At 39.4% G+C, this 20,566-nt stretch overlaps 1 protein-coding gene across 5 annotated transcripts in view; it reads right to left on the reverse strand.

Annotated features, from left to right (window-relative positions):
* Positions 1–20,566, reverse strand: part of XRCC4 (X-ray repair cross complementing 4) — a 336,879-nt gene continuing 316,313 nt past the window's right edge. The window contains exon 8 of one of the 5 annotated variants that reach the window (XM_082724695.1): positions 1–1,172. In XM_082724695.1, coding sequence (XP_082580821.1) covers positions 1,006–1,172 — 167 coding nt within the window. In that variant the 3' untranslated portion in view covers positions 1–1,005. The remainder of the gene's footprint in view (positions 1,173–20,566) is intronic. The other 4 variants (XM_082724701.1, XM_082724696.1, XM_082724692.1 and 1 more) reach the window with 4 other exon arrangements.

A 20,566-nucleotide genomic window follows, 5' to 3' on the forward strand; every position in this document is an offset into this window, starting at 1 on the left:
CAATTTTGCCTATTACACTCAAGTCTGAGTCAAACAGTAATTAAAATCTCATTCTATGCGTCCCCCTTTATGTGAACTCCATCGTCCCAGGTATCAATAAAGCAAGATCTTCATTCCTAGTGCTGGTGTCTACAAGAAACCAGAAGCCAGAAGCTGTGTGCCTTGCTTCGCTGACTTGATCTTGTCTTCAGGAACTTGGCAGGAGTCAGGGGCAGTCAGCCAATGACTGGACGAGAAAGGTGTAGCTGGCAGGTGGGTGTCCAGGGAATTTCATTATCTTCATCTGAACCTCCTTCTGAGCTTTAGGATCACATTTCAAGTCTTCTCCTTTTTTAGTGATCAGGTGAAGTATTCTTAGACGTGGTATCATCTTTTGCTGCCCTAAGGTTCCAGTCCCACCCACATTCAGAAAACAGGTTCGCATTTCAAGTCCCTGATCTGACTGATCCTAGGCACAATGAAGCAAATATCCTCTGTGGATGGTGAAAAAAACATGTCATTAAAAAAATGTACCTTTAATTAATTCCACAGTGCCTAGAAAAAGGAAGCCAACTTCTAAAATTGCTTCATTGATTTTTTTCTTCTTTTTTTTTTTCTTTTCGTTTCTCTTCTTTTTCTTTTTTACATGTTAGGGAGAGATATTTTATCCAGCACTTTAAACCCTCTTTGTTTTCTGGGAAATGCAAAAATAATATGCGGTCTTTGTTGCCTTCCTTAAAAAATAAAGGAAACTCTACAAAAGGCAAAGTGAGGGTGACAATCTCATTATTCTTTATCCTGGCATATATAAATTACTCAGAGAAATTAAACACAGACAGATATCTTCAGAAAGCCATGAAAAAGTTGATTTTTCCAGAGCGAGACTTTGCTCCCAACCCCCAAATCAGAATGTTACAGTAAAAATGTTTCTTTCAATAAAAGTCTTTTTTTTTTTCTTCTTTGCTGTAAATGTCCTGTTCATGGTTGGGCAGATTATTCCAGAACTTAACTGGAAGACCATCTACATCACGACGGAACTATGCAAAGGAAAGCCAAGTTCCAACATGGAGTGATGGGAAAGGCTGGGCTACCCAGAGGAGATGACTTCATCAGGGAGAAGAGAGGTTCTCTGAGTCGGTCCACACGGCAGCCAAATGGCTCAGCACATCTGCACCCGCCCCCGGGAAAGCTGTCTGGAGCAGAGTATCAAAAATGCCATCGTTTTTATAAAGAAAAAGTTCAAGCCATAAATGAAGCAGTTCAACTGAATTGAACCAAGACAGGGTCGACCTAACTCTCCTCCTCAGTCACTTTCTCAAACTGTTTTCTTCCCCTCCCACAGCCCGAGAAATATAGGTCACTTTTTACAAAGCATTTGTCTCACTGAACCAAGATGAACTGAAGGATTTGGTTTCTGAACACAAGGAAGTGGTAGAGATCTTACCATCTTTGCGGTAGGCCAGAGAAAAACGCAGAGGTTTTCTTAAGTGGCAAAACTTTTGCAGTTACTATTTCTTTTCAGCAAGTACCACCTTCCATGTATTTAATCAGAGTACAATGGGACCCAGAGACAAGAAATTTGATGAAAGCACTATGGATGGCACCCAAAACCACCCCAGCATCATTAATGTCTTGGGTGAGCAAAGGTGCGAAGCAAGACAGCAAACAAAGGAAGTTCTACATAGTGAGAACTTCAGTATAACTATCAGAACAAGACACAGAAGTAACAGGCAGGCATTCCATTTTAGTTTTTTCAGCAAAAAGAACTGCAGGACAAGTTGAACGCCAGGGACTTTAGGCTTTTGTCAAAAAATATCCCATTTTAACCCTGCAATTCAAAGGACATCAAATATTTGCAATAGCTCATCAAGAACAAAGAAGAGAAGGATATCTATAAGACTCAGCAAATACTTATCACAAACAGACTGCCCTCAATTTCATTTCTATTCTCATTGTTCAACCCGGCAAGCATTTACTGAGCACTGTTAATGTGTACTGTTTTAGACCTCAGGCATTCAAGCATTATTCAAAAGTTAAGAATTGCTCCTCAGCCTAAAGAAGTTTATAATCTCTATAGAAAAAATAACTTATTGGAGTGGCCAAGGTTATTATTTGACTATCATTATGTTGACTATCATTAGGTTATCATTATGACTAATGAATTTAAAGGGAAAAAAAGCATTTGTGTGTGTGTGTGTGTGTGTGTGTGTGTGTGTGTGTGTCCATTGGCTGATCTAACCAGCCATCTTTTAAGAACATGTCACTGATTACAAACAGATCAGGGGAGAATGACAGCTCAACAAATCTCCGTTACTGGAAAATCACTTGCATGCATAGTCTACTGACATTGAGTCCAGGCATTAATCTTGTTGTGCATGAAGAAATTGTGTTTCTAGTTTTTTCCACAATAAAAATAGTTCATTATATGTCATGAACTCAGGGTTCATTTTAAGTTTCTGAAGGTCTTCTGAAGTTGATAAATCAAACTGAAGTTGAAAGTGGAAGGAAACCATTAAATGTCATCCTAACAGAAAAGAAGGTCAGGGAAATTGATCACTCCAAGGACACTGGGGTCTCTGGCTGATGGACATGGGCATCAAAATGTAGGCATTAAAAAATGAGAGAAAAGAAGAGGCACTAAAAATTCTTCTTAGTCATCACAAAGCTGAAATAATTTGATTTTAAATATTGTATTGAATTCACAATCTCCCCTCAAAAATGCCGTTGACAATGTGTTATAGCCCTTCCCATCCCCATTTCTGCAACTCTCTTGGGAACTTTTGTTTCCTTCTCTTTGGTCATAGCTACCTGTGACTGCCTCCTCCCCCCATATCATTTCACACAGTATCTCTCTCCAGCTTTATTGAGATATAAATCACATATAACATTATGTAAGTTGAAGGTGTACAATGTAATAACTTGATACATGTAAATATTGTGAAATCTTAAACCCAGTAAGGTTGGTTAACACATCTTTTACCTCTATAATTATCATTTTGTTGCTGTTGTTTCAGTGAGAACACTACAGCTCTATTCCCACAGTGACTTTCAAGTATACAATACAGTATTGTTAACTATAGTCACTGTGCTGTGCATTAGGTCTCCAGAACTTACTCATTTTATAATTAAAAGTTTGTAGTCTTTGGCCAACATCTCTCCATTTCCCCTAGACCACCATTTTACTTTCAACATGATGAAAGCCTGGCCATATATGACAAACCCACAGCTAACATCACATTCCATGGTGAAAGGTAGAAAGCTTTTTCTCTAATATCAGGTGTCCACTCTTCCTACTCTTATTCAGCGCGGTACTGGATATCCTATCCAGAGCAATTAGTCAAGAAAAAGAAAGTAAAAGGCATCCAAATCAGAAAGGGAGAAGAAAAATTGTCCCTGTCTATGGATGACATGATCTTATATATAGAAAATCCTAAATATTTCACCAAGGAAATGTCAGACCTAATAAAGGAATACCATAAAGTTTCAGTAAAAATCAACATACAAAAATCAGTTGCATATTTGTGTTATATAGTAACAACCATCTGAAAAGGAAATAAAACAATCCCATGTAACAGTGGCATCAAAAACAATAAAATACTTAGGTATAAATTTAACCAAAAAAGTTAAAGAACTATATGCTGAAAACTATAAGACACTGAGGAAAAAAAGTTGAAGATGACACAAATAAATGGGAAGATATCCCGGAAAAGTTAATATTTTGAAAATGTCCCTAATACCCAAAGCTATTTATAGATTCCATATAATCCCTATCAAAATTCCAAAGAAATTTGGATGAGAAATTTTCCAAAAAAATTTAAAAGGAGAAATAAAAAAGAATGCTATCTATCTTAGTTTGGGTTCCCACAGAGGCAAGCCCGAGACCAGGATTCAAATGCAAGCAATTCATTTAGGAAGCAAGACCAAGAAACATCTGTAGAGAAGAAGGCAGATGACAAGGAAGGGAAGGAAGCTAGTGGAGGGTGCATTTCAAGCAGGCTGTCACTAAAGGTAACTGGAGCTCATTCCCACTGGGGGCTGCTGAGAAAGAGTAGAGAAGGTGCACCACAGAGGTATCCCTTCTGGATTATTTACAGGTTGAGGGCTTTTCTAAGGGGTGTTAATCTTCTGCCCCTTGGGTATAGGTGCCTACAGACTGAGCTCTGGTGGCCAGAGAAGGCTTCCCAGGCTAAAAGATCCAGGGGTTGTGATGGGAAACTGGGCCAGCTTGCAGGAAATGATAAGGTGAGGGGATGCCAGGTGGGATACCAATCACATATGCTATAATTCTCAAAACTCTAATCACCACTTGGCTGGCTAGAAAGGCAGGACTGGCAGCAACAGGTTTCCTGCTTTGGTTCAGGGCAAGATGAGGCTACAGGTTTTAAGGTATCAAGGAGGAGTGTGAATCCAGCCATGGCTCCTTCTGGGGAGGCCATGCTCCCCCCATGCCGGGATCATATCAAGGCTACTTGGTCACACAAGAGCTGTCTCATTAGCAGGATCCCTAGTCTAAATCTCAGTGCCTCTTCTTCCTCTGACAGATCTAGTTCGTAAATTCACCTCACGTGGAGGTCCTCTTACTTTCCACATGTCATCACTGACAGAAGCTGTGTGAGAATAGGGCCGTTTTGTGTCCGGTTCACATTCTCACACAGTTCCTTAGCACAGTGCCTGGCCCATAGGAGATGATCGATAGATATGTTAATAGATGTAGAATGAATATATTTGTTGATTATGTTTTATGTCCTAAAGACTATCATTAATGAATAGAAATGGAAACAGGAATAACTCATACTCTCTGTCTCAAGAAACAGCGAAAACCCAAATGCTTCTACAAAGGCCATGAGGACACCACTAAAGAGTGAAGTAGGCAGAGAAGTAAATGAGAGAGAACAGTAAGAAGTTTGGAAGCAAGAGAGCTTAGTCAGTCAGAACGTGGGACAGTTGGTCCAGTGCTTCCTGTTCTTAAAACATTCAACAGGCCCTGCAAAATGGTCTGAGGACTGATTCTCATCGGAAGGATCCTAAGATTCCAACCATAAGTTTAAACAATCCAAGGGAAGGCTGGTGGGAATCTAGTGGAGGTAAGACTCATTTTATTCCCTTTGTCTATGCTGTCCTTTTCTTCTTTTGCCTACCCTACCCATACCCACAACAGTAAACACTCTTATGAATTCCCAAGAGGCCTGTATGCTATACAGAGGCTTAGGAAGGGGAGAAAACAATGGCAGGGAGATTTCAAGGAAGAAAGGGGACCAATACACAAGGATTTCTGAAGAATCAAAGAAGGCTGAAACCAAAATGTAGCAGGCAGGGAAGATGCTGCCTCCCTACCTAGCTACCTCTCTTGGGAACACCTATCCTTACTATGTTCAACCAGTGCCCATGACTCCTTGAGCTCCTTGAGCTCCTGTTCTAGGGGCCAAGAAGTCCCTTTTCCCCTTGTAGTTGAGGGATCCAAATACCCAGCAACCCAAGTGGTAATAATGCATCTTCCTAAGTGGGTCTGAACCAAGAACATGGTTAATCTGCACTCTTCAATGTACATTCTTGACTTTTTATCTTTGAGGTGATGTAGAGTGAGGACGAAAAGCACGATTTTACACTATTCATAAATAAAGACTGGCCCGTGAAGCTATAAACAAAATAGGAAAGAATACCTCCTGTGACAAAGACATGTGCATTTTGGAGGGGGAGGAAGTGGGGAAGCAGATATCAAGAGAGTGAGGAAGAAGATGGAATCTGGATTATAACTGGGAATGATTTCCTAAAATGACCCAGTGATGCCTAACAGTTATGGCAGGTCCCGATGGGAAATGGAAGAAGCTGCGGAAGGCAGTGTTAACCTGGGAACGGACGGATAGCTGATGCCTACGAAACAGTGGGAAGTGGGGGTAGTAAAAAGCAAAGGTGAATGGAAAATTCGGTTGCCTGAAAGCAAGCTATTTGGTAGCTTCCAGGTTAAAAAATGACCACCGAATATTATTGTTTTTCTTCCCAATCACTGTCTGAAGTGCTGTGTTAAATGTTCCCGTCCCGTTAAGAGTAAGGATCCATAACTCTCTGTACACTTTTCATTAACATATGCTTATTTTTACATAGTTGAAAATACGAATCTCATAGACTAATTAAGGTTCTCTTTCCACCAAAGCTTCTCTGCCTGTGGTTCAAGCGATATGAGCCAGGGAAGGAGGGTGTCTATGTTTTCACTCTTCCTACTGCTCCCTGACTCTGGCATGGGGCAGGGCCAGGCGGGCTACTCTGGGACCTCTGTACTTGCTCTCTTCTAGGCTTCAGCATTCCTGCTACAAAGAGGCAGAAGTGAGGGGGAAGGAAAGGGACAAGACCCTCTTCTTTATGGGATGCTGTTAGAATACTTTTTGGGATAATTAAACCTTCCTGGACAACAGCGACTGGCAGCTGATGCCCTCCATGGGTCAGGTGTCCCAATGCTGCCCACCTAGAAGTCAAGTGTGCGCTTTCCAGGAGTCTTTAGAGGACATCCTGCAGTGCAATCTCCTGCCCTAGGAGGTGCACTTGTGCTTCTCTCACCCTCAACTCAGTCTCAGTTGATAGGCCCCACACCCCCTACTGTTGTTCTCCAAGTCTGACAGCTGACCCTTGGGACACCAGCGAGGCAGCTCTAGTGCAGCTACTTCCTGCCTTTCACTTAGCTCATTAAGAAAAAGACCCAAATTCTGGTCTTCGCCAGACCAAATAGTGGGAGTGCAGGCTCCTCGTGCCCTCTCTCCTTCCAATCATTTCCCACCAAATATCTTCACTCCTGTATGGTAGGCACAAGGATGAACAACAAAGTCCCCTTCTGAGTACAAACACTGAGCTCCACTTCTTAGAAACATCCTCAAGTTCTGTGACTTTTCTTGGAGTTTCCCCTTCACCTCTCCTTTGAGGAGAAGAGAGAAAATGGACAGTACTCACCACAAAAAAAAACTGGCATATAGTTTGGTGGATGGTAGCACAGGAGATATTGGTGAGGAGTAAAGCAGGTTGTCAGGTTGTCTAGAAATGCAGCCAGATGTATCTTGCTGGTGAAAACAGGTTTGTCCAGCAAGAAAGATATTACAAAAACCTTTCCTCTAGTCTCCTCTGTCATAGCCCCTTGACTTTCTATCTGTGCCTTTATGGAACTGTAGGTGTGCATGTAATTCATATTGTAGACCTTCATGTCTCATTTGAATGAAAAATCTCTAGGCATTCCAATGATATGGCGATTCCATACCAAATTCCAGGATTTCCTCTGATTCATAGCATTTTGGTATTTCTATGGAGGGAGAAGAGATCTGGCTATGGTTCAGCAGTAAGGGCAGAGAAACACTATCAAGTCTTGGAAAGTTCTAAATAGGAAGGTCAGGGGTTTGATATAGGGAAGCAACGGGAAGGAAGTAGTAATCTGAGCACAGACTCCAGCAAGGTAAACAGGTTCCCGACATGTCTGGCAGTTCTTGATCTGGTTTCAGATGGAGGAATTTAATAAGCTTTAAGGTCTTAAAACCTGAGTGACAAACAGAATACAAATAGTGGCAGAGTTTAAAGTCTTGTAGAACTGAAGTCATAGGAGGGGGGGGAACAAATCTCCGCTCGACTACTTACCAGTTTCATGAATTTGAGCAAGCCCACCAACCTGTTTCCTCACTGGCAAAATGATGGTAACAATACCTACACAATAGAGTTAACAAGATTTGACCCACCTAACAAATTGGCCAGGGCCACCGTGCATTGCTGTTCAATCTTTGCACTATATAAGTGCCCAGCCAAGCAAATGAGCAGGGGCTAAAACAGCATCCAAGCTGGGCTAGTTACACCATTGACCCAGCAAAGGTCTATAATCGACAGGAGCAAGGGGCAGATTTTCTTCTACATCTGACACAACCTGCCAAGACTTTTACCAAGGGACTCTATTTTCCCACAGCTGGCCCCTCTTTGTAATTTTCATAATGCCTGCAAACTTGGGGCTAGCCATTAGACGAACAAATAAATGGAAGGTGGTGTCTTGTTACTGGGGCATGGCTTCAGCTAATCTTCCTACGGAAGACTGCTCTCAGTCAATTCACAAGAGCCAGCTCCAAGTGAATGCACTGGTTCAAGTCAAGGACCATTTACAACTAGATCAGTATTTTTCAATATATATCTTGTGCCACTATAGAAAACAATCTGTATTTTACAGTTCTGACACCAATGTTCAAAGCAATAGAAGAAAAATTTTTTAAATGGGAATTCATCACAACTGAAAACTTGCACGGTGTCAAAGCATACCATCAAGAAAGTGAAAAGACAACGCACAAAATAGGACACAATTTTTGCAAATCACAGATCTGGGAAGGAACTTTTATCTAGAAGAGATGAGGAAATTTTACAACTCAATAATAAAAAGGCAACCTATTTTTTAAAAAGTAATCAAAGTTTGTGAATGGACCTTTCTCCAAAGAAGATTAACAAACAACCAGTAAACTCATGAAAGATGCTCAATACCATTAGCTATCTGGAAAACACAATTCAAAACCATGATGAGATTCTACTTCATAGCCACTAGAGAGCTAGAATCAAAATGTCAGATATAACAAGTGTTGTTGAGAATATGCAGAATTTAGAACCCTGCTCACTGTTGGTGGGAGTGTAAGATGGTAATGCTACTTTGGAAAGTGGTCTGGTAGTTTCTTCAGTTACTCATTTGTCCTAGCAAATGCACTCCTAGGTATATATCTGAGAGAAACGAAAACAGATGCCAACAAAAAAATTTGCTTACAAATATTCATAGTAGAATTGTTCCAAGAATGGGAACAACCTATATGTCTATAAACTGATGAATGAATAAATAAAATATGGTATATCCATATAAGGGAATATTATTCAGCAATTAAAAAGAGTGAAGAACTGAGACATGCTATAAATTGATGGACCTTGAAAACATTATGCTAGGGGAACAAAAGCCAGACACAGAAGACCACATATTATAGGATTCCACTCATATGAAATGTCCAGAAGGCAAACCTATAGAGACAGACAGTAGATTAATAGGGCTACCTAGGGCTGAGCAGTATGGGGAAATGGGGTTGACTGTTAGTGGGTGTGGTGTTTCTTTTTGTGGTCATGAAAATGCTCTGGATTATGTCAGTGCTGATAGATGCATAACTCTGTAAATAGAATGAAAGGCATTTATTTGTACATTTTAAATGTGAATTGTGGGGTATACAAATTATATCTCGAAGGTGTTACTGAAGAAATGTGAAGGTATCTTTAAAAATCTTACTTGTGACGCTCGTAAAAATGCAGGAGTCTAAGCCCTTCTCCAGACTTCCTAAATTAGAATTTCTGTGAGTGAAACCCAGAAATGTGTAATATAAACAAGTACACTGAATCATTCTTTTATGCCATAAGTTTGTCAACCACACGACTAGTTTGTCATAAGAAGTAATTGTATTATGTTTTTTGTTATAGCATTTGCTGGGAGATTTTTCCTTGTAATAAGTGTGGCATTTGAAGTCCAACAGTTGAAAAATTGTTTGGATAAAAACAAATAAACAAAAACCTTTTTTTCCCATGTGAGCAGTTAAAGGCAACAAATTGGAAGAGTCTATCTTTTTACATTTCTCACTCATGTGCTCAATGATAAAAGTTAAAGGTAGTAAAAAAAAAAAAAAAGAAAGAAAGATAAAACAAGTAAAATTTCAGTAATTCATGGTAAAAATTTCCATCATCATCACCTTCAACCAAAATAAAGACAAGACGACCCTGGAAAGTTTCTAAAGCTTAGGGGATCCAGTTTCTACTTTCCCCTTCACCACCAACCACTGGGATGAGATTTCATCTTTCCCATTTCCAACTCTGGCCATTCCTTTTACAGTGTTTACTAAATCAGAATAAAAGTTTGAGGTGAAAGTTGTTCATGTGAATTGTATGACACCATGTTAAAAATTTAAAATTTTCCTATTAAAGATTTTTTTACTCTTGGATTACATATCTGCCTTCTGCCCTTCTATTTCTACAGAATGTTAGTATTTACAAAGTCACAAAGTTAGTATTCCCTAGTCACTTAATGTTTGAACAATCCCTGTGTAGTGTATGTGGAAGATAATAAGAGGTGTGATGGCAGAGACATCTAGTTGTTCCCTAAGTTGAAAATGTACCCAGAATTTGTTTTGATTAGATTTGGTAAGACACCAATATCATCATGAAGGAAGAAGTATGCACACATAGATCTCTAGAAATAAGACACATTGAATGCCACACAGTATCATATGGAGAAGGACCAGGGATGGTCAGGAGTCAGATAAGGGGTGAAAGCAGAGCATGGCCCAGAGCCTTTATTATTAGTTTTATTTTATTTTATTTTATTTATTATTTAGTGTGTGGTAAGTAATAGGTAAGAAAGGGTAGGTACACTGAGTAACTTTAGGGTTGGATAGTTTGAATAGTTTTGGCAGGCTCTGGGCTAGTGAGATGGCCCCTAGTGGTCTAGTACCTGGCCTTGGGGAGATACAGGGTTGGTATTGGCTTGATGTGTGTTTGATAAAGAGGTGTGTTTTATAAAGGGGTTGGTTGGGATTGTGGGCTCTGGATTGTTTGGTTTGTATCTGGAAGGCATACTCCCAGGAGAATTGTTTACCATCTCTAGGAATTAGCTAGCTCTAGGAGGGGCAGTCTCTCCATGAGGAAGGCTCCAAATGCCAGTGCATCAAGAAATAAGAAAATAAGTAAATACAGTCAATATATTCCCCCCAACTAATTGTCTGCTCAACAGGTCACACCTCCTTCATAGCTTCCTTGGATCATCACTACCGGGAAAATGGCAACATTTCCCAGCTTCTCTTGCAGCCAGGAAGGACCATATGACTGACTTTTGGCTAATAGGACGGGAGAGGAAATGATGTGATCAGCCTCTATGATATGTCATTCAAGGAAGGCAACATGGTCCCTCTTCCTCACTTCCTTCATTCTGCTGCCTAAAATGCTGTCTAAAACCCAGTTCAATTTCTTGATCATGTGTACAAAGACAACAGCCTAGGGAAGGCAAAAGGGCAAGAGAGGAGGAGCCTGGGTCCTTGGCCCTGTGAATTTGCCATACCAGTGTTGATGGAGCTTATTTATATTAATTAATCAGATTGTTCCATGAGAGAGAAATAAACTTGCAGCTTGCCAAGTCACTCTAATTCTGAGCCTCTGTTAGAGAGATTAAACCTATATTGTAATGGACAGAGGTGAGCTACTGTGCATAGTTGTGCAAGCATCTTTCTCACCGCACAGTGTACAGCCTCTGTTCTGTACATGGCAGCCATGAATACAGTCCCATTGCTTAGACGAGGAAAGAAAGTCTCATGGAGGTTAGGCCTTACCTTTAGTAAATCCTAGACCCAAAGCTCTGCAAGGATTATAGAACCTAAAAGGATAATATGGCAGCTTCACTATAAAATCAAATACAGTAATATATCAACGTTCTTAGGCAAAAGATAAAAATATGATAAGCATCAGAATTCAATATTTATTACTTTAGAAATGAAAGTAGGAATTTTAAACAAAAATAGACTTGGAGACAATTCTCCTGCTGAATGTTGTTCAACATGCTCGGAGGAAGAGGATATGTCTTTAAATTCAGTAGTGAACGTGACAGGCTGTGCATGGGGCCAGTTATAATGCCCGTTTGTGTGGGTCTATCATTTGCATGCATTCAGATGGAAATTGAGCATCCATATTTTACTTACATGTGCCAGTGAAGTGATTGCACTTCCCCAGATTCCTTTGTACATGTAATTACTTGATTTCTGAATCAAATGTGCGGTTTAAGGATGGAAATAGGTACACAGTAACTCCATTTGGGAGGTCCAGTGTTGACATAAACGACTAGAGACTTCTTTAACGAAAGAAAGATTAGATAAAGGATTCAAATTTAGTTTAAACATTCGATATCTGGGGATTCATTTATTTGAAGGGTCCAATTTGATTTTCTGCACTTAACGCTGCACTTTAATTGGGAGATATAGTTAAGTGATGATTGAAATAATTAATTTGTAATAAGAAAACAACTGCAAAGTATCATTTTATCAGTAGGATATATCATATCAGTTCTGTAGCTTTCTGAAAAAGTGTCAACATTTTATATTTGGATGACTCGTAAAAAGGTCCTGCAATTATCTGCCAGTTGTTCTAAAACATACATGCCTAATACTAGCAATTGCAAAACTGAATTTTGCCTCCAGAGTCCTAAGAGATACTTTCCTACAGACACCCTGGGATTTATAGTTTAATATTCACAGAATATTAAAAAAACAGAAAGTTTTCTGCTTTCTTCAAAAGTCACTTCTTTCCCGTTTGTCCATTTCCACAGGAAATGGAATAGTCTTAAAAGCAAGCCATCTTGGAATTGGGAGGGAGACAAACCATAAGTGACTCTTAATCTCACAAAACAAACTGAGGGTTGCTGGGGGGAGGGAGGTTGGGAGAAGGGGGTGGGATTATGGACATTGGGGAGGGTATGTGCTTTGGTGAGTGCTGTGAAGTGTGTAAACCTGGTGATTCACAGACCTGTACCCCTGGGGATAAAAATATATGTTTATAAAAAATTAAAAATTAAAAATTAAAAAAAAAGCAAGCCATCTTTACTCAAGCAGAAATTTTCCTACCCATATCTAGCGCTGTATTACTATAAACAAAACATTATTATATCTACTATATCCCAAGTTGTAATGAGTGCTTTCAACTACTCTTGTATTGCTTGAAAATTAGCTTTGTGTTGGCAAGTCGGAGAGATGGTCTCCAGTTGTTCCAGAGAGCCAGAAGGAAAGCAGGAAGACTTGTGGCCTGAGGTGAAGGCCCCTGGCCATGCTGGGTTCACCTGACTGCTGGTGGCTGGAATGAGGCAATACTGTTAGGCATCTTGAAGCAATGATTTTAGAACAATTTGAACCTAAAATGCTGGGTAAAGTTACATTCAAGACGTTTGCAGCCAACAGTAGTTATCATTTCATTTTTGTATTAAAAAAAATTTTTTTAAAGATTTTATTTGTCATGGTCTCAGGGTCCTGGGATCGAGCCCAGAGGTGGGCTCTCTGCTCAGCGGGGGGCCTGCTTCCCCCTCCCCCTCTGCCTGCCTCTCTGCCTGCTTGTGATCTCTCTCTGTCAAATAAATAAATAAATTCTTTAAAAAAGGAAAAAAATATTTTATTTATTTAGAAAGCATGGAGGGAGAGATTAAGGGGAGAGGGGCAGAGGCAGAAGGAGAGAGAGAGAATCTCAAGCAGACTACGAGAGGCTCAATCTCATACCCCAAGTTCATGACCTGAGCCAAAACCAAGAGTCTGACACTTCACTGACTGAACCACACAGGCACCTGGCCAACCATAGTTTTTAAATTGAATGGGACAACCACCATTAGGTTTTAAAAAGAATGTTGTCGTTGGTTAAAGTAAATGCACACGGCTGGCACTGATTTCTTACTTCTATTTTGGTGACAAATCTAATCATCATACTATCTCCCTGTTATGGAAACGAAAATATTTTGTTTCCAGGGTACTGTTTGTCCAAAAGATACTATAATTTCAGATGAACTCTAAATTTCTCTTATTCATTCTCCAAATACAATTATGATAATAATAAAAACAATAATGACAATAGTAAAAATAATAGTTGTTAATAGCCACCAATCGCTGAGCACCTAATGTAGGCCAAGCATATCTTTATGATACTCTTGAAAAGTGGGTATTATGGGTATTATTATTCTGGTTCTACAGAAGAGAAATGTGAAGTTTAGAGGCGAAGGCCACTACCTCAACCAGCCCAAATCTGTCTGATCCCATGACTGCTACTTCCATGCATCACATACAGTCCAGTCTCTACATAGTCATATATTCCCGTGTCAGGTTGCAACTGAATTTCCAAAGAATACTGTAACTTGCTAGGGAGTTGTTACTGTTTAGATAGTTTTAATTAAAGATTTTATTTGACAGAGAGACACACATCGAGAGGGGACACAAGCAGGGGGAAATGGGAGAGGGAGAAGCAAGCTTCCCACCGAGAAGGCAGCACAAAGCGGGACTCCCAGAACACTGGGATCATAACCTGAGCTGAAGGCAGATGCTTAATGACTGAGCCATCCAGGTGCCCCAAGATAGTAAATATTATTCCTCTTTTCTTCTTCTTTGCTAAACTGAAGCTGAACAGAACAAGGACTGCCCTACTACCACCTTCCTTAAAGAAAAAAAAATTTTTTTTAAATAAAAGAGGAGGGGGAAGTGTGTGGCAAAACTAGTTATCACATTTGAAAGGTCTCAGATGTAGTTACGTGCTCTGTAAATCCTTACCATCCTGGTCATTCTGATAAACTCAGTTCTGGGGACATTATTTTTATTTTGATAATTTGTCTTCGACCTCTTTCCGTTTTACGCAAGAACACAGAAAAATCAATTGGTGTTTTGTTTCATTGCTTTCATTCAATTAAATGCTTCCTTTTACCTTTTTTTTTCCCTACCATGCTTCAAAGTAACAACATGATAGCATCAGCCTTGGATATTAGCCCTCACAGATAGAAATGTTCTTGAAATAAGTTCAGTAGGACTTTTTGTAATATGTTACCCATGCTCTCAGACTCCTATCAGTCTCTGAGGTAGTCATAATAAACACAAACTAAAACCTCAAAATCTTTAGGAAATTTTGGCCTTAAAAAAAAAAAAACTGTCTTTGGGGGTCTCTCCAAAGTTAATGTAATGTTTAAAAGTTGGGTCAATAATCTATAAAAATAAAAACGGGAATCTTTTAAGAACACAACTAAGAAATCTGTTTATAGGTACTAAAAATTATAGAGTTAAAATTTTCCAACAAAAGTAAAACAGTGATTTCATAAGAATTGGACTCTGGAAGGGGAAAATGAGCATTAAATGTTTCGGCATTTCAAGTGCTCCATTTTCTTAAAGAGAAATCGAGATTTAGAAAAAGAGTTTTATGACATTTGCATGAAAGTGCAAAGTTTGTAAAAAATGTTTAATAAACACCATTTCATTTGTTAAAATAGCTTTGAGGCGGTCTTATTTCCATGTAAACTTTAGCTTGCCAGGAAAAGTTTAGTCCAGACTCAAAGTATTTTCATCTTACTGATATACCACTTAGAGATACCATGTACTTAGCAATCCTAGGTCACACGTTGTGACCTCAAGTGTGTATCACAGCAAACCTCCTCAAGTTCATCTATTTTTGTTACCTCTTGGCCACAAAGCACAACATGTTTCAGTTTTAATTATTTCTGGAAATTACAGTAGCCTAATGAACTCCTAATGGACACTACGCACATTCCAGAAATTTCCAACTCAAATACTGATGATTTTCCTTATAACAAATTAACTTAAAGAACTCATTTCCCTGTGGCTTCTACCTTTGAAAACATCTGCTCTTTTATAACCTACTCTTGCCTTCGCATACAGCATTTCTTTTTTTTTTTTTTTAAAGATTTTATTTATTTATTTGACAGAGAGAGATCACAAGTAGGCATAGAGGCAGGCAGAGAGAGAGAGAGGAGGAAGCAGGCTCCCCGCTGAGCAGAGTGCCCAATGCGGGACTTGATCTCAGGACCCTGAGATCATGACCCGAGCTGAAGGCAGCGGCTTAACCCAGTGAGCCACCTAGGTGCCCCGCATACAGCATTTCTACAACTTACAAACTTCTTTCCCTGTCTCCCACCTTTATTTATCTAGAAAAACCTGGCCAGAATTTCAAGACCTGGATTAAAGGTATAGTAGTAAAAGTATTTCTCAGGTGACTCGCCTGCTTATTATACTCCACCCCAGCTCCTGCTGCCTCTCAGAATCGCTACTGTAAACTGCACACCCTTTCATTATTACATGTGTCACAGTACTGTTAAAATTCATGGATTATATGAGACTTTAAAAGCAAGGGCCATGTTTTGTTGTTTGTACTTGTATCCCAAATTTTTGGAGCCGTGCTTAACACCTAGGTATCCTAAAAAATTATTGGGTGAAAAATGAATGATGAGAAAGAACACATCTGGTTTCCATTTCAGATTTTTGAGGAATTTCAGATTTGAGATATTTCAGGAAACTTTTGTTTCCTTCCCAGTCTTCCAAATGAAGTAAAATGATCAGTGCACCTATTTTGTTGTCACTGAAAAATTATTCATGGACATATAAGAGTTGAAATGGTAAGGGGCTGCCGGTGCTTAAAACGTGGCTTCACCATTTTACTACTCAAATAAACTTGGAAGAGTAACTTCATTCTACGCTTTCTGCACACACACACACACACACACATACACACACAATTCCTCAATCTACTCATCTGTGAAACTGGGATTGTAACACTGTTTACACCTCATAGGGTTCTTGTGAAGATTGAAGGATGTAATGTACACAGGAGGTTTTGCACAAAGCCCAGCATCACGGGATCGGCTTTTAAAAAATGACAAATAATAAAGCTAGTGTCTCACAATCTATTCTCTTTTTAAAAAATCTAGAAAAAAAAAATCCTCAAAAAATTCTCCTTCTGCTCCACCTCCCCTCCCTCTCCTCCAACAGCTTTACTGAGATATGAGTGACAAACATATTTAATGTGTTTGGGGTTGCAAGATGAAAAGAGTTCGGTGATGGTGGCACCAGACAACGTGAATGTATTTAATGTCACTGAACGGTACAGTTAAAAAAATGATCAAAATGGAAATTTACCAATTTTAAACATTTGAAACATACTTTTCAATGGCATACAATAAACTTCATGTATTAAAAGTGTACAAAATTTTTGACAATTTTGACATCCGTATACCTGTAACACCATCACCACAGTAAAACAACAAACATATTTATCATCTCCAAAATATTCACTGGGTCACTATGCAATCCTGCCCTTCCTCTACCTCTGCCCTCACTCCTAGCCCACTGTTGGTATTCTTTAAGTCGCTAAAGATTAATATATGTTTTCTAGGATTTTATTTAAGTGGAATAAGTATGTATCCTATGCAGTCTGCTTCTTTCTTTTAGATTTACTCATGCTCTTATAAGTATCAACAGACTATAGATTACTCCTCTTTATTGTTGGTGGTATATTATTGTATGTATTTTACCCATGTGTTTATTCATTAATCTCTTGATGGACATTTGGTTTGTTTCCAGTTTTTTAGCCATTAAAATAAAGATGCTATGAAGACTCACACACAAATCCAAGGACATACACTTTCATTCTATTGCACAAATAACTAGGACTAGAATGGCTGGATTTCATAGTATGTGTCTGTTTAGCTTTTTACAGAAACTGCTAACTTGTTGTCCAAAGTCACTGAGCCCTTTATATGACCACCAGCAGTGCCTGAAAGTTTCAGTTCCTCCGTGGCTTAGACACATAGCACCACGGCCTGGAAGCTCTCTTGGCAGTAAAGGAGGACCATGGTGGGGCTCACCGTGTTCATTTCCTGTCGATATCGCTTACATTTTCTTGCCTGACTTCCAGTTACTTGAAAGCCACTGTGTAATACATTTTGTCCAATTTTCCAGCTATTTCTGGGAAGGGAATAGATCTAGGCCCTTTTATTTTACCTTGATCACAAGTGTCACTCTTGCACGCCTTCATTCTTATGATGTGAACAGTATGATTGACCAAGTAAGCCAAGAAAGATGTGATCATTAAAGGAAACTGCGGTCCTGTCTCACGCTTTCTAATCTTTTAGTTTACAATGGACATCAAATAATTAGTCTGTTATTTATATCGTGTTAGATTTGGATGTTGGATCTTCATCATGAAGTACACTGAACATAAGAAAATGCAATTTCTCGCCTATTTATCTGGGAAGAAGAGAAGCAAAATGGATATATCCTGGCCAGTTGGTTGATTATATCTTGGATATATATAATTGGCCAATTAGTTGATTTCATACTATTTACACATTCAGATCAGAGAGGACAGTTCAGTGTTGAGTTTCATAGCCCTGCATCCAATCGTAAGAACTCATCCTGAGGATGGTTATGGGTTAGTTCAGAAACACAATTATACATCAGCTGAACTGCAAGAGATACTTCTAAGGAATTTTTCACTTATCCTATTTTACCTCTCCTGTGGTTTATCAAGTGACTCTCACTAAATAGGGTTTGTAAAGAACCTACTTGCTTTAGGTGTTCTGGGAGCTGATGAGCACGTACCACATTATGCTTTGCATCTTTTCTGATGTCAAGAGTATGCTTCATCTGTTAAAATAATATTTGGGGGAGTAGGTATGAGCTAAATGCAGCTCTCCAACATCCCAAGAGGAAGGACAGCCCCTGACACACAGTGACCTGAGGCACTGGTTAAAATTTTATGGGAGGTTACAGAGAGGAGAAGTCATGGGCTTCTGGATATGAGTGTTCCAGTTTATACACAGTTTAGTCCCCTCATGTTATCCTTCCATCTTTGCTTTATTCCAAACGAAAGCCAATTTAGATGAGAAAATTCTAGACTCTAGGTGAAACCAAGGACTCGTACACAGTGAGGTGGTGGGGGTGGAAAGTGACAAAGCTTCAGGAGAAGAGAAGTGGTTCCCAGGAGGCTGAGCAATCTCTGGGGGAGCCTCTCACAGGTGCTGAGTGTCCCGAGGCAAAGAGGAGGTCCTGTACAAATGTACACTACAAGGTGTACATTTGTAATAAATCCCTCCAATGCAGGTACAGACTGGGGATGGGACTGGGGAAGTGAAATACCCTCACTACGTGTAAAAGGCCTGTGAATAAATGCACCCACTTTTTAAGAGCTTTAAACATTAACTTTTTTTGGTGCCGGAGGCCCTGAAATGAGGGAAAACAGAAAACAATAGTGAGGAGTAAAGTGTGGGGAAAAAAAAAAAAACCCAGAAAGCTTAAGTCGTGTAGGCTGACGACTTTAAAAGATGACAAAGTCAATGTTTTACCATAATTATTGGAAAATCATTTTTACTTTTTCCCCCAGCGTTTGGAGTGTGGCAAAATCACATAACATAAAGCACACTCTTATGAATACTATTTTTAAATATAGAGCTCAGTGATACTTAGCACACTCAAGATGGTTGTGCGACCGTCAGCACCACTCATCTCTAGAGCTGTTTTCCTGTTGCAAAATTGAAATTCAATGCCCTTTAAAGCCGAAGTGCTCATGCCTGTCATGTCCTCCCAGCCCCTGGCAACCACCATTTTACCTTCTGTCTCTACGGTTTTGACTATTTCATGTACCTCATTTTACAGAGTGAAGTGTCCTCATGTCAGTACCACTCCATTTTGATTACTGGAGCTTTGTGGCAAGCTTTGAAACCAGGAAGTCTGAGTCCTCCAGTTTTGTTCTTCTCAGGTGCAGCATCTCTAAATTTAAACAATAAGTCCCAACTGCTAATCTGTAAAAGGAACTCTCCATACACTATTCTCTCTGTATCTCCAGACTCAAGGATAATAAAAGATCTGAAAATCCTTCAGCTTAACGCACATAGATACACACACACCCACATACAAGAGTCCCACCCAAGAAGGTTTATCCCAACTAACCTAGCATTTCCCCTGAACTTAACATCTTGATGGTGAGCTCCCTGAGGGCAAAGACAGTGTATCTCTAGCACCTACCAAAGTACCTAGGTACAGAGATGTCAACCAGCATCAGGTGAAAGAGCGAACGAATGAATGAATGAATGAAGTTTGGGAAAACAACTAAATCAGTTTGGTGCTTCCCACAGGCCACATACATAAAAATGTAATTCCAAAGTAAAATCTGTTTTGACTCCTGAAATAAGCCAGTAACGCTATCACTATCCTTTGCAGCCTTTAAAGTCTGGTCTAAGTCTCACTACTTCTAGCACACTTTCACTCTAGTTGTCACCAACCTTCTCCTCTAAAATGGTATAGCACTTTTAGTCTTTACCATATAATTTATACACTATACACTATCTCGTAGAACTCAATACAGCATGTTTGATTTACGACTATATGACTTCTGGCTATTTACATTGCTGGTGCTCGGTAAATTATAACTATCATGAAAAAAAGCATGCGGCACACCAATAAGCCTCTTGTTCTTAATAATTATTGTATGATTAATAGCTTTATGGCCCTATATATCGATAAGGTTCCTTTAAAACTATTATGTCTCACAATAATGACGCAATGGATATTAGTGCAATCACTCCCATTTTATGGATGGTACAAGTAAGGACCAAAGAAGTTAATTAACGTTTCAATGATTAGACAGTTGTTAGATTATGGACTAACCCGAGCATTTATGATATCCAAAACCCATTTACTTGCTTCCCTGTCTGTTTTCTGACTTGATCAAACTAAACCTTGTTCTGACATTGAGAACACATCCAGTTCTCCAGTCTTCCTGCCCTGCACAACTTTTATCCCAGACACCTAGTTTCTCAACAATCAGTGATTCCGGAGGCTGAAAGGAGGGAAAGAAAGAAAAAGGAAATAGAGAAAAGTCCAAGGGAAGTAAAGAAAGGAAAAGATACTAAGAAGTAGAGACCCAGCCTGGAGGACTCTAGGCCTATCTGGCTAGCAGATGTGTTTTGTTTGGCCACCACAGAGCGTGTTTGAAAAGAGCGAATTCATTGCCAACTTTTAAAATGGCAAGTGTTCTCATGTATATT

The sequence above is a fragment of the Mustela nivalis genome, assembly GCF_964662115.1.
Source record: "Mustela nivalis genome assembly, chromosome: 3".
NCBI classification, from domain to species: Eukaryota; Metazoa; Chordata; class Mammalia; order Carnivora; family Mustelidae; genus Mustela; species Mustela nivalis.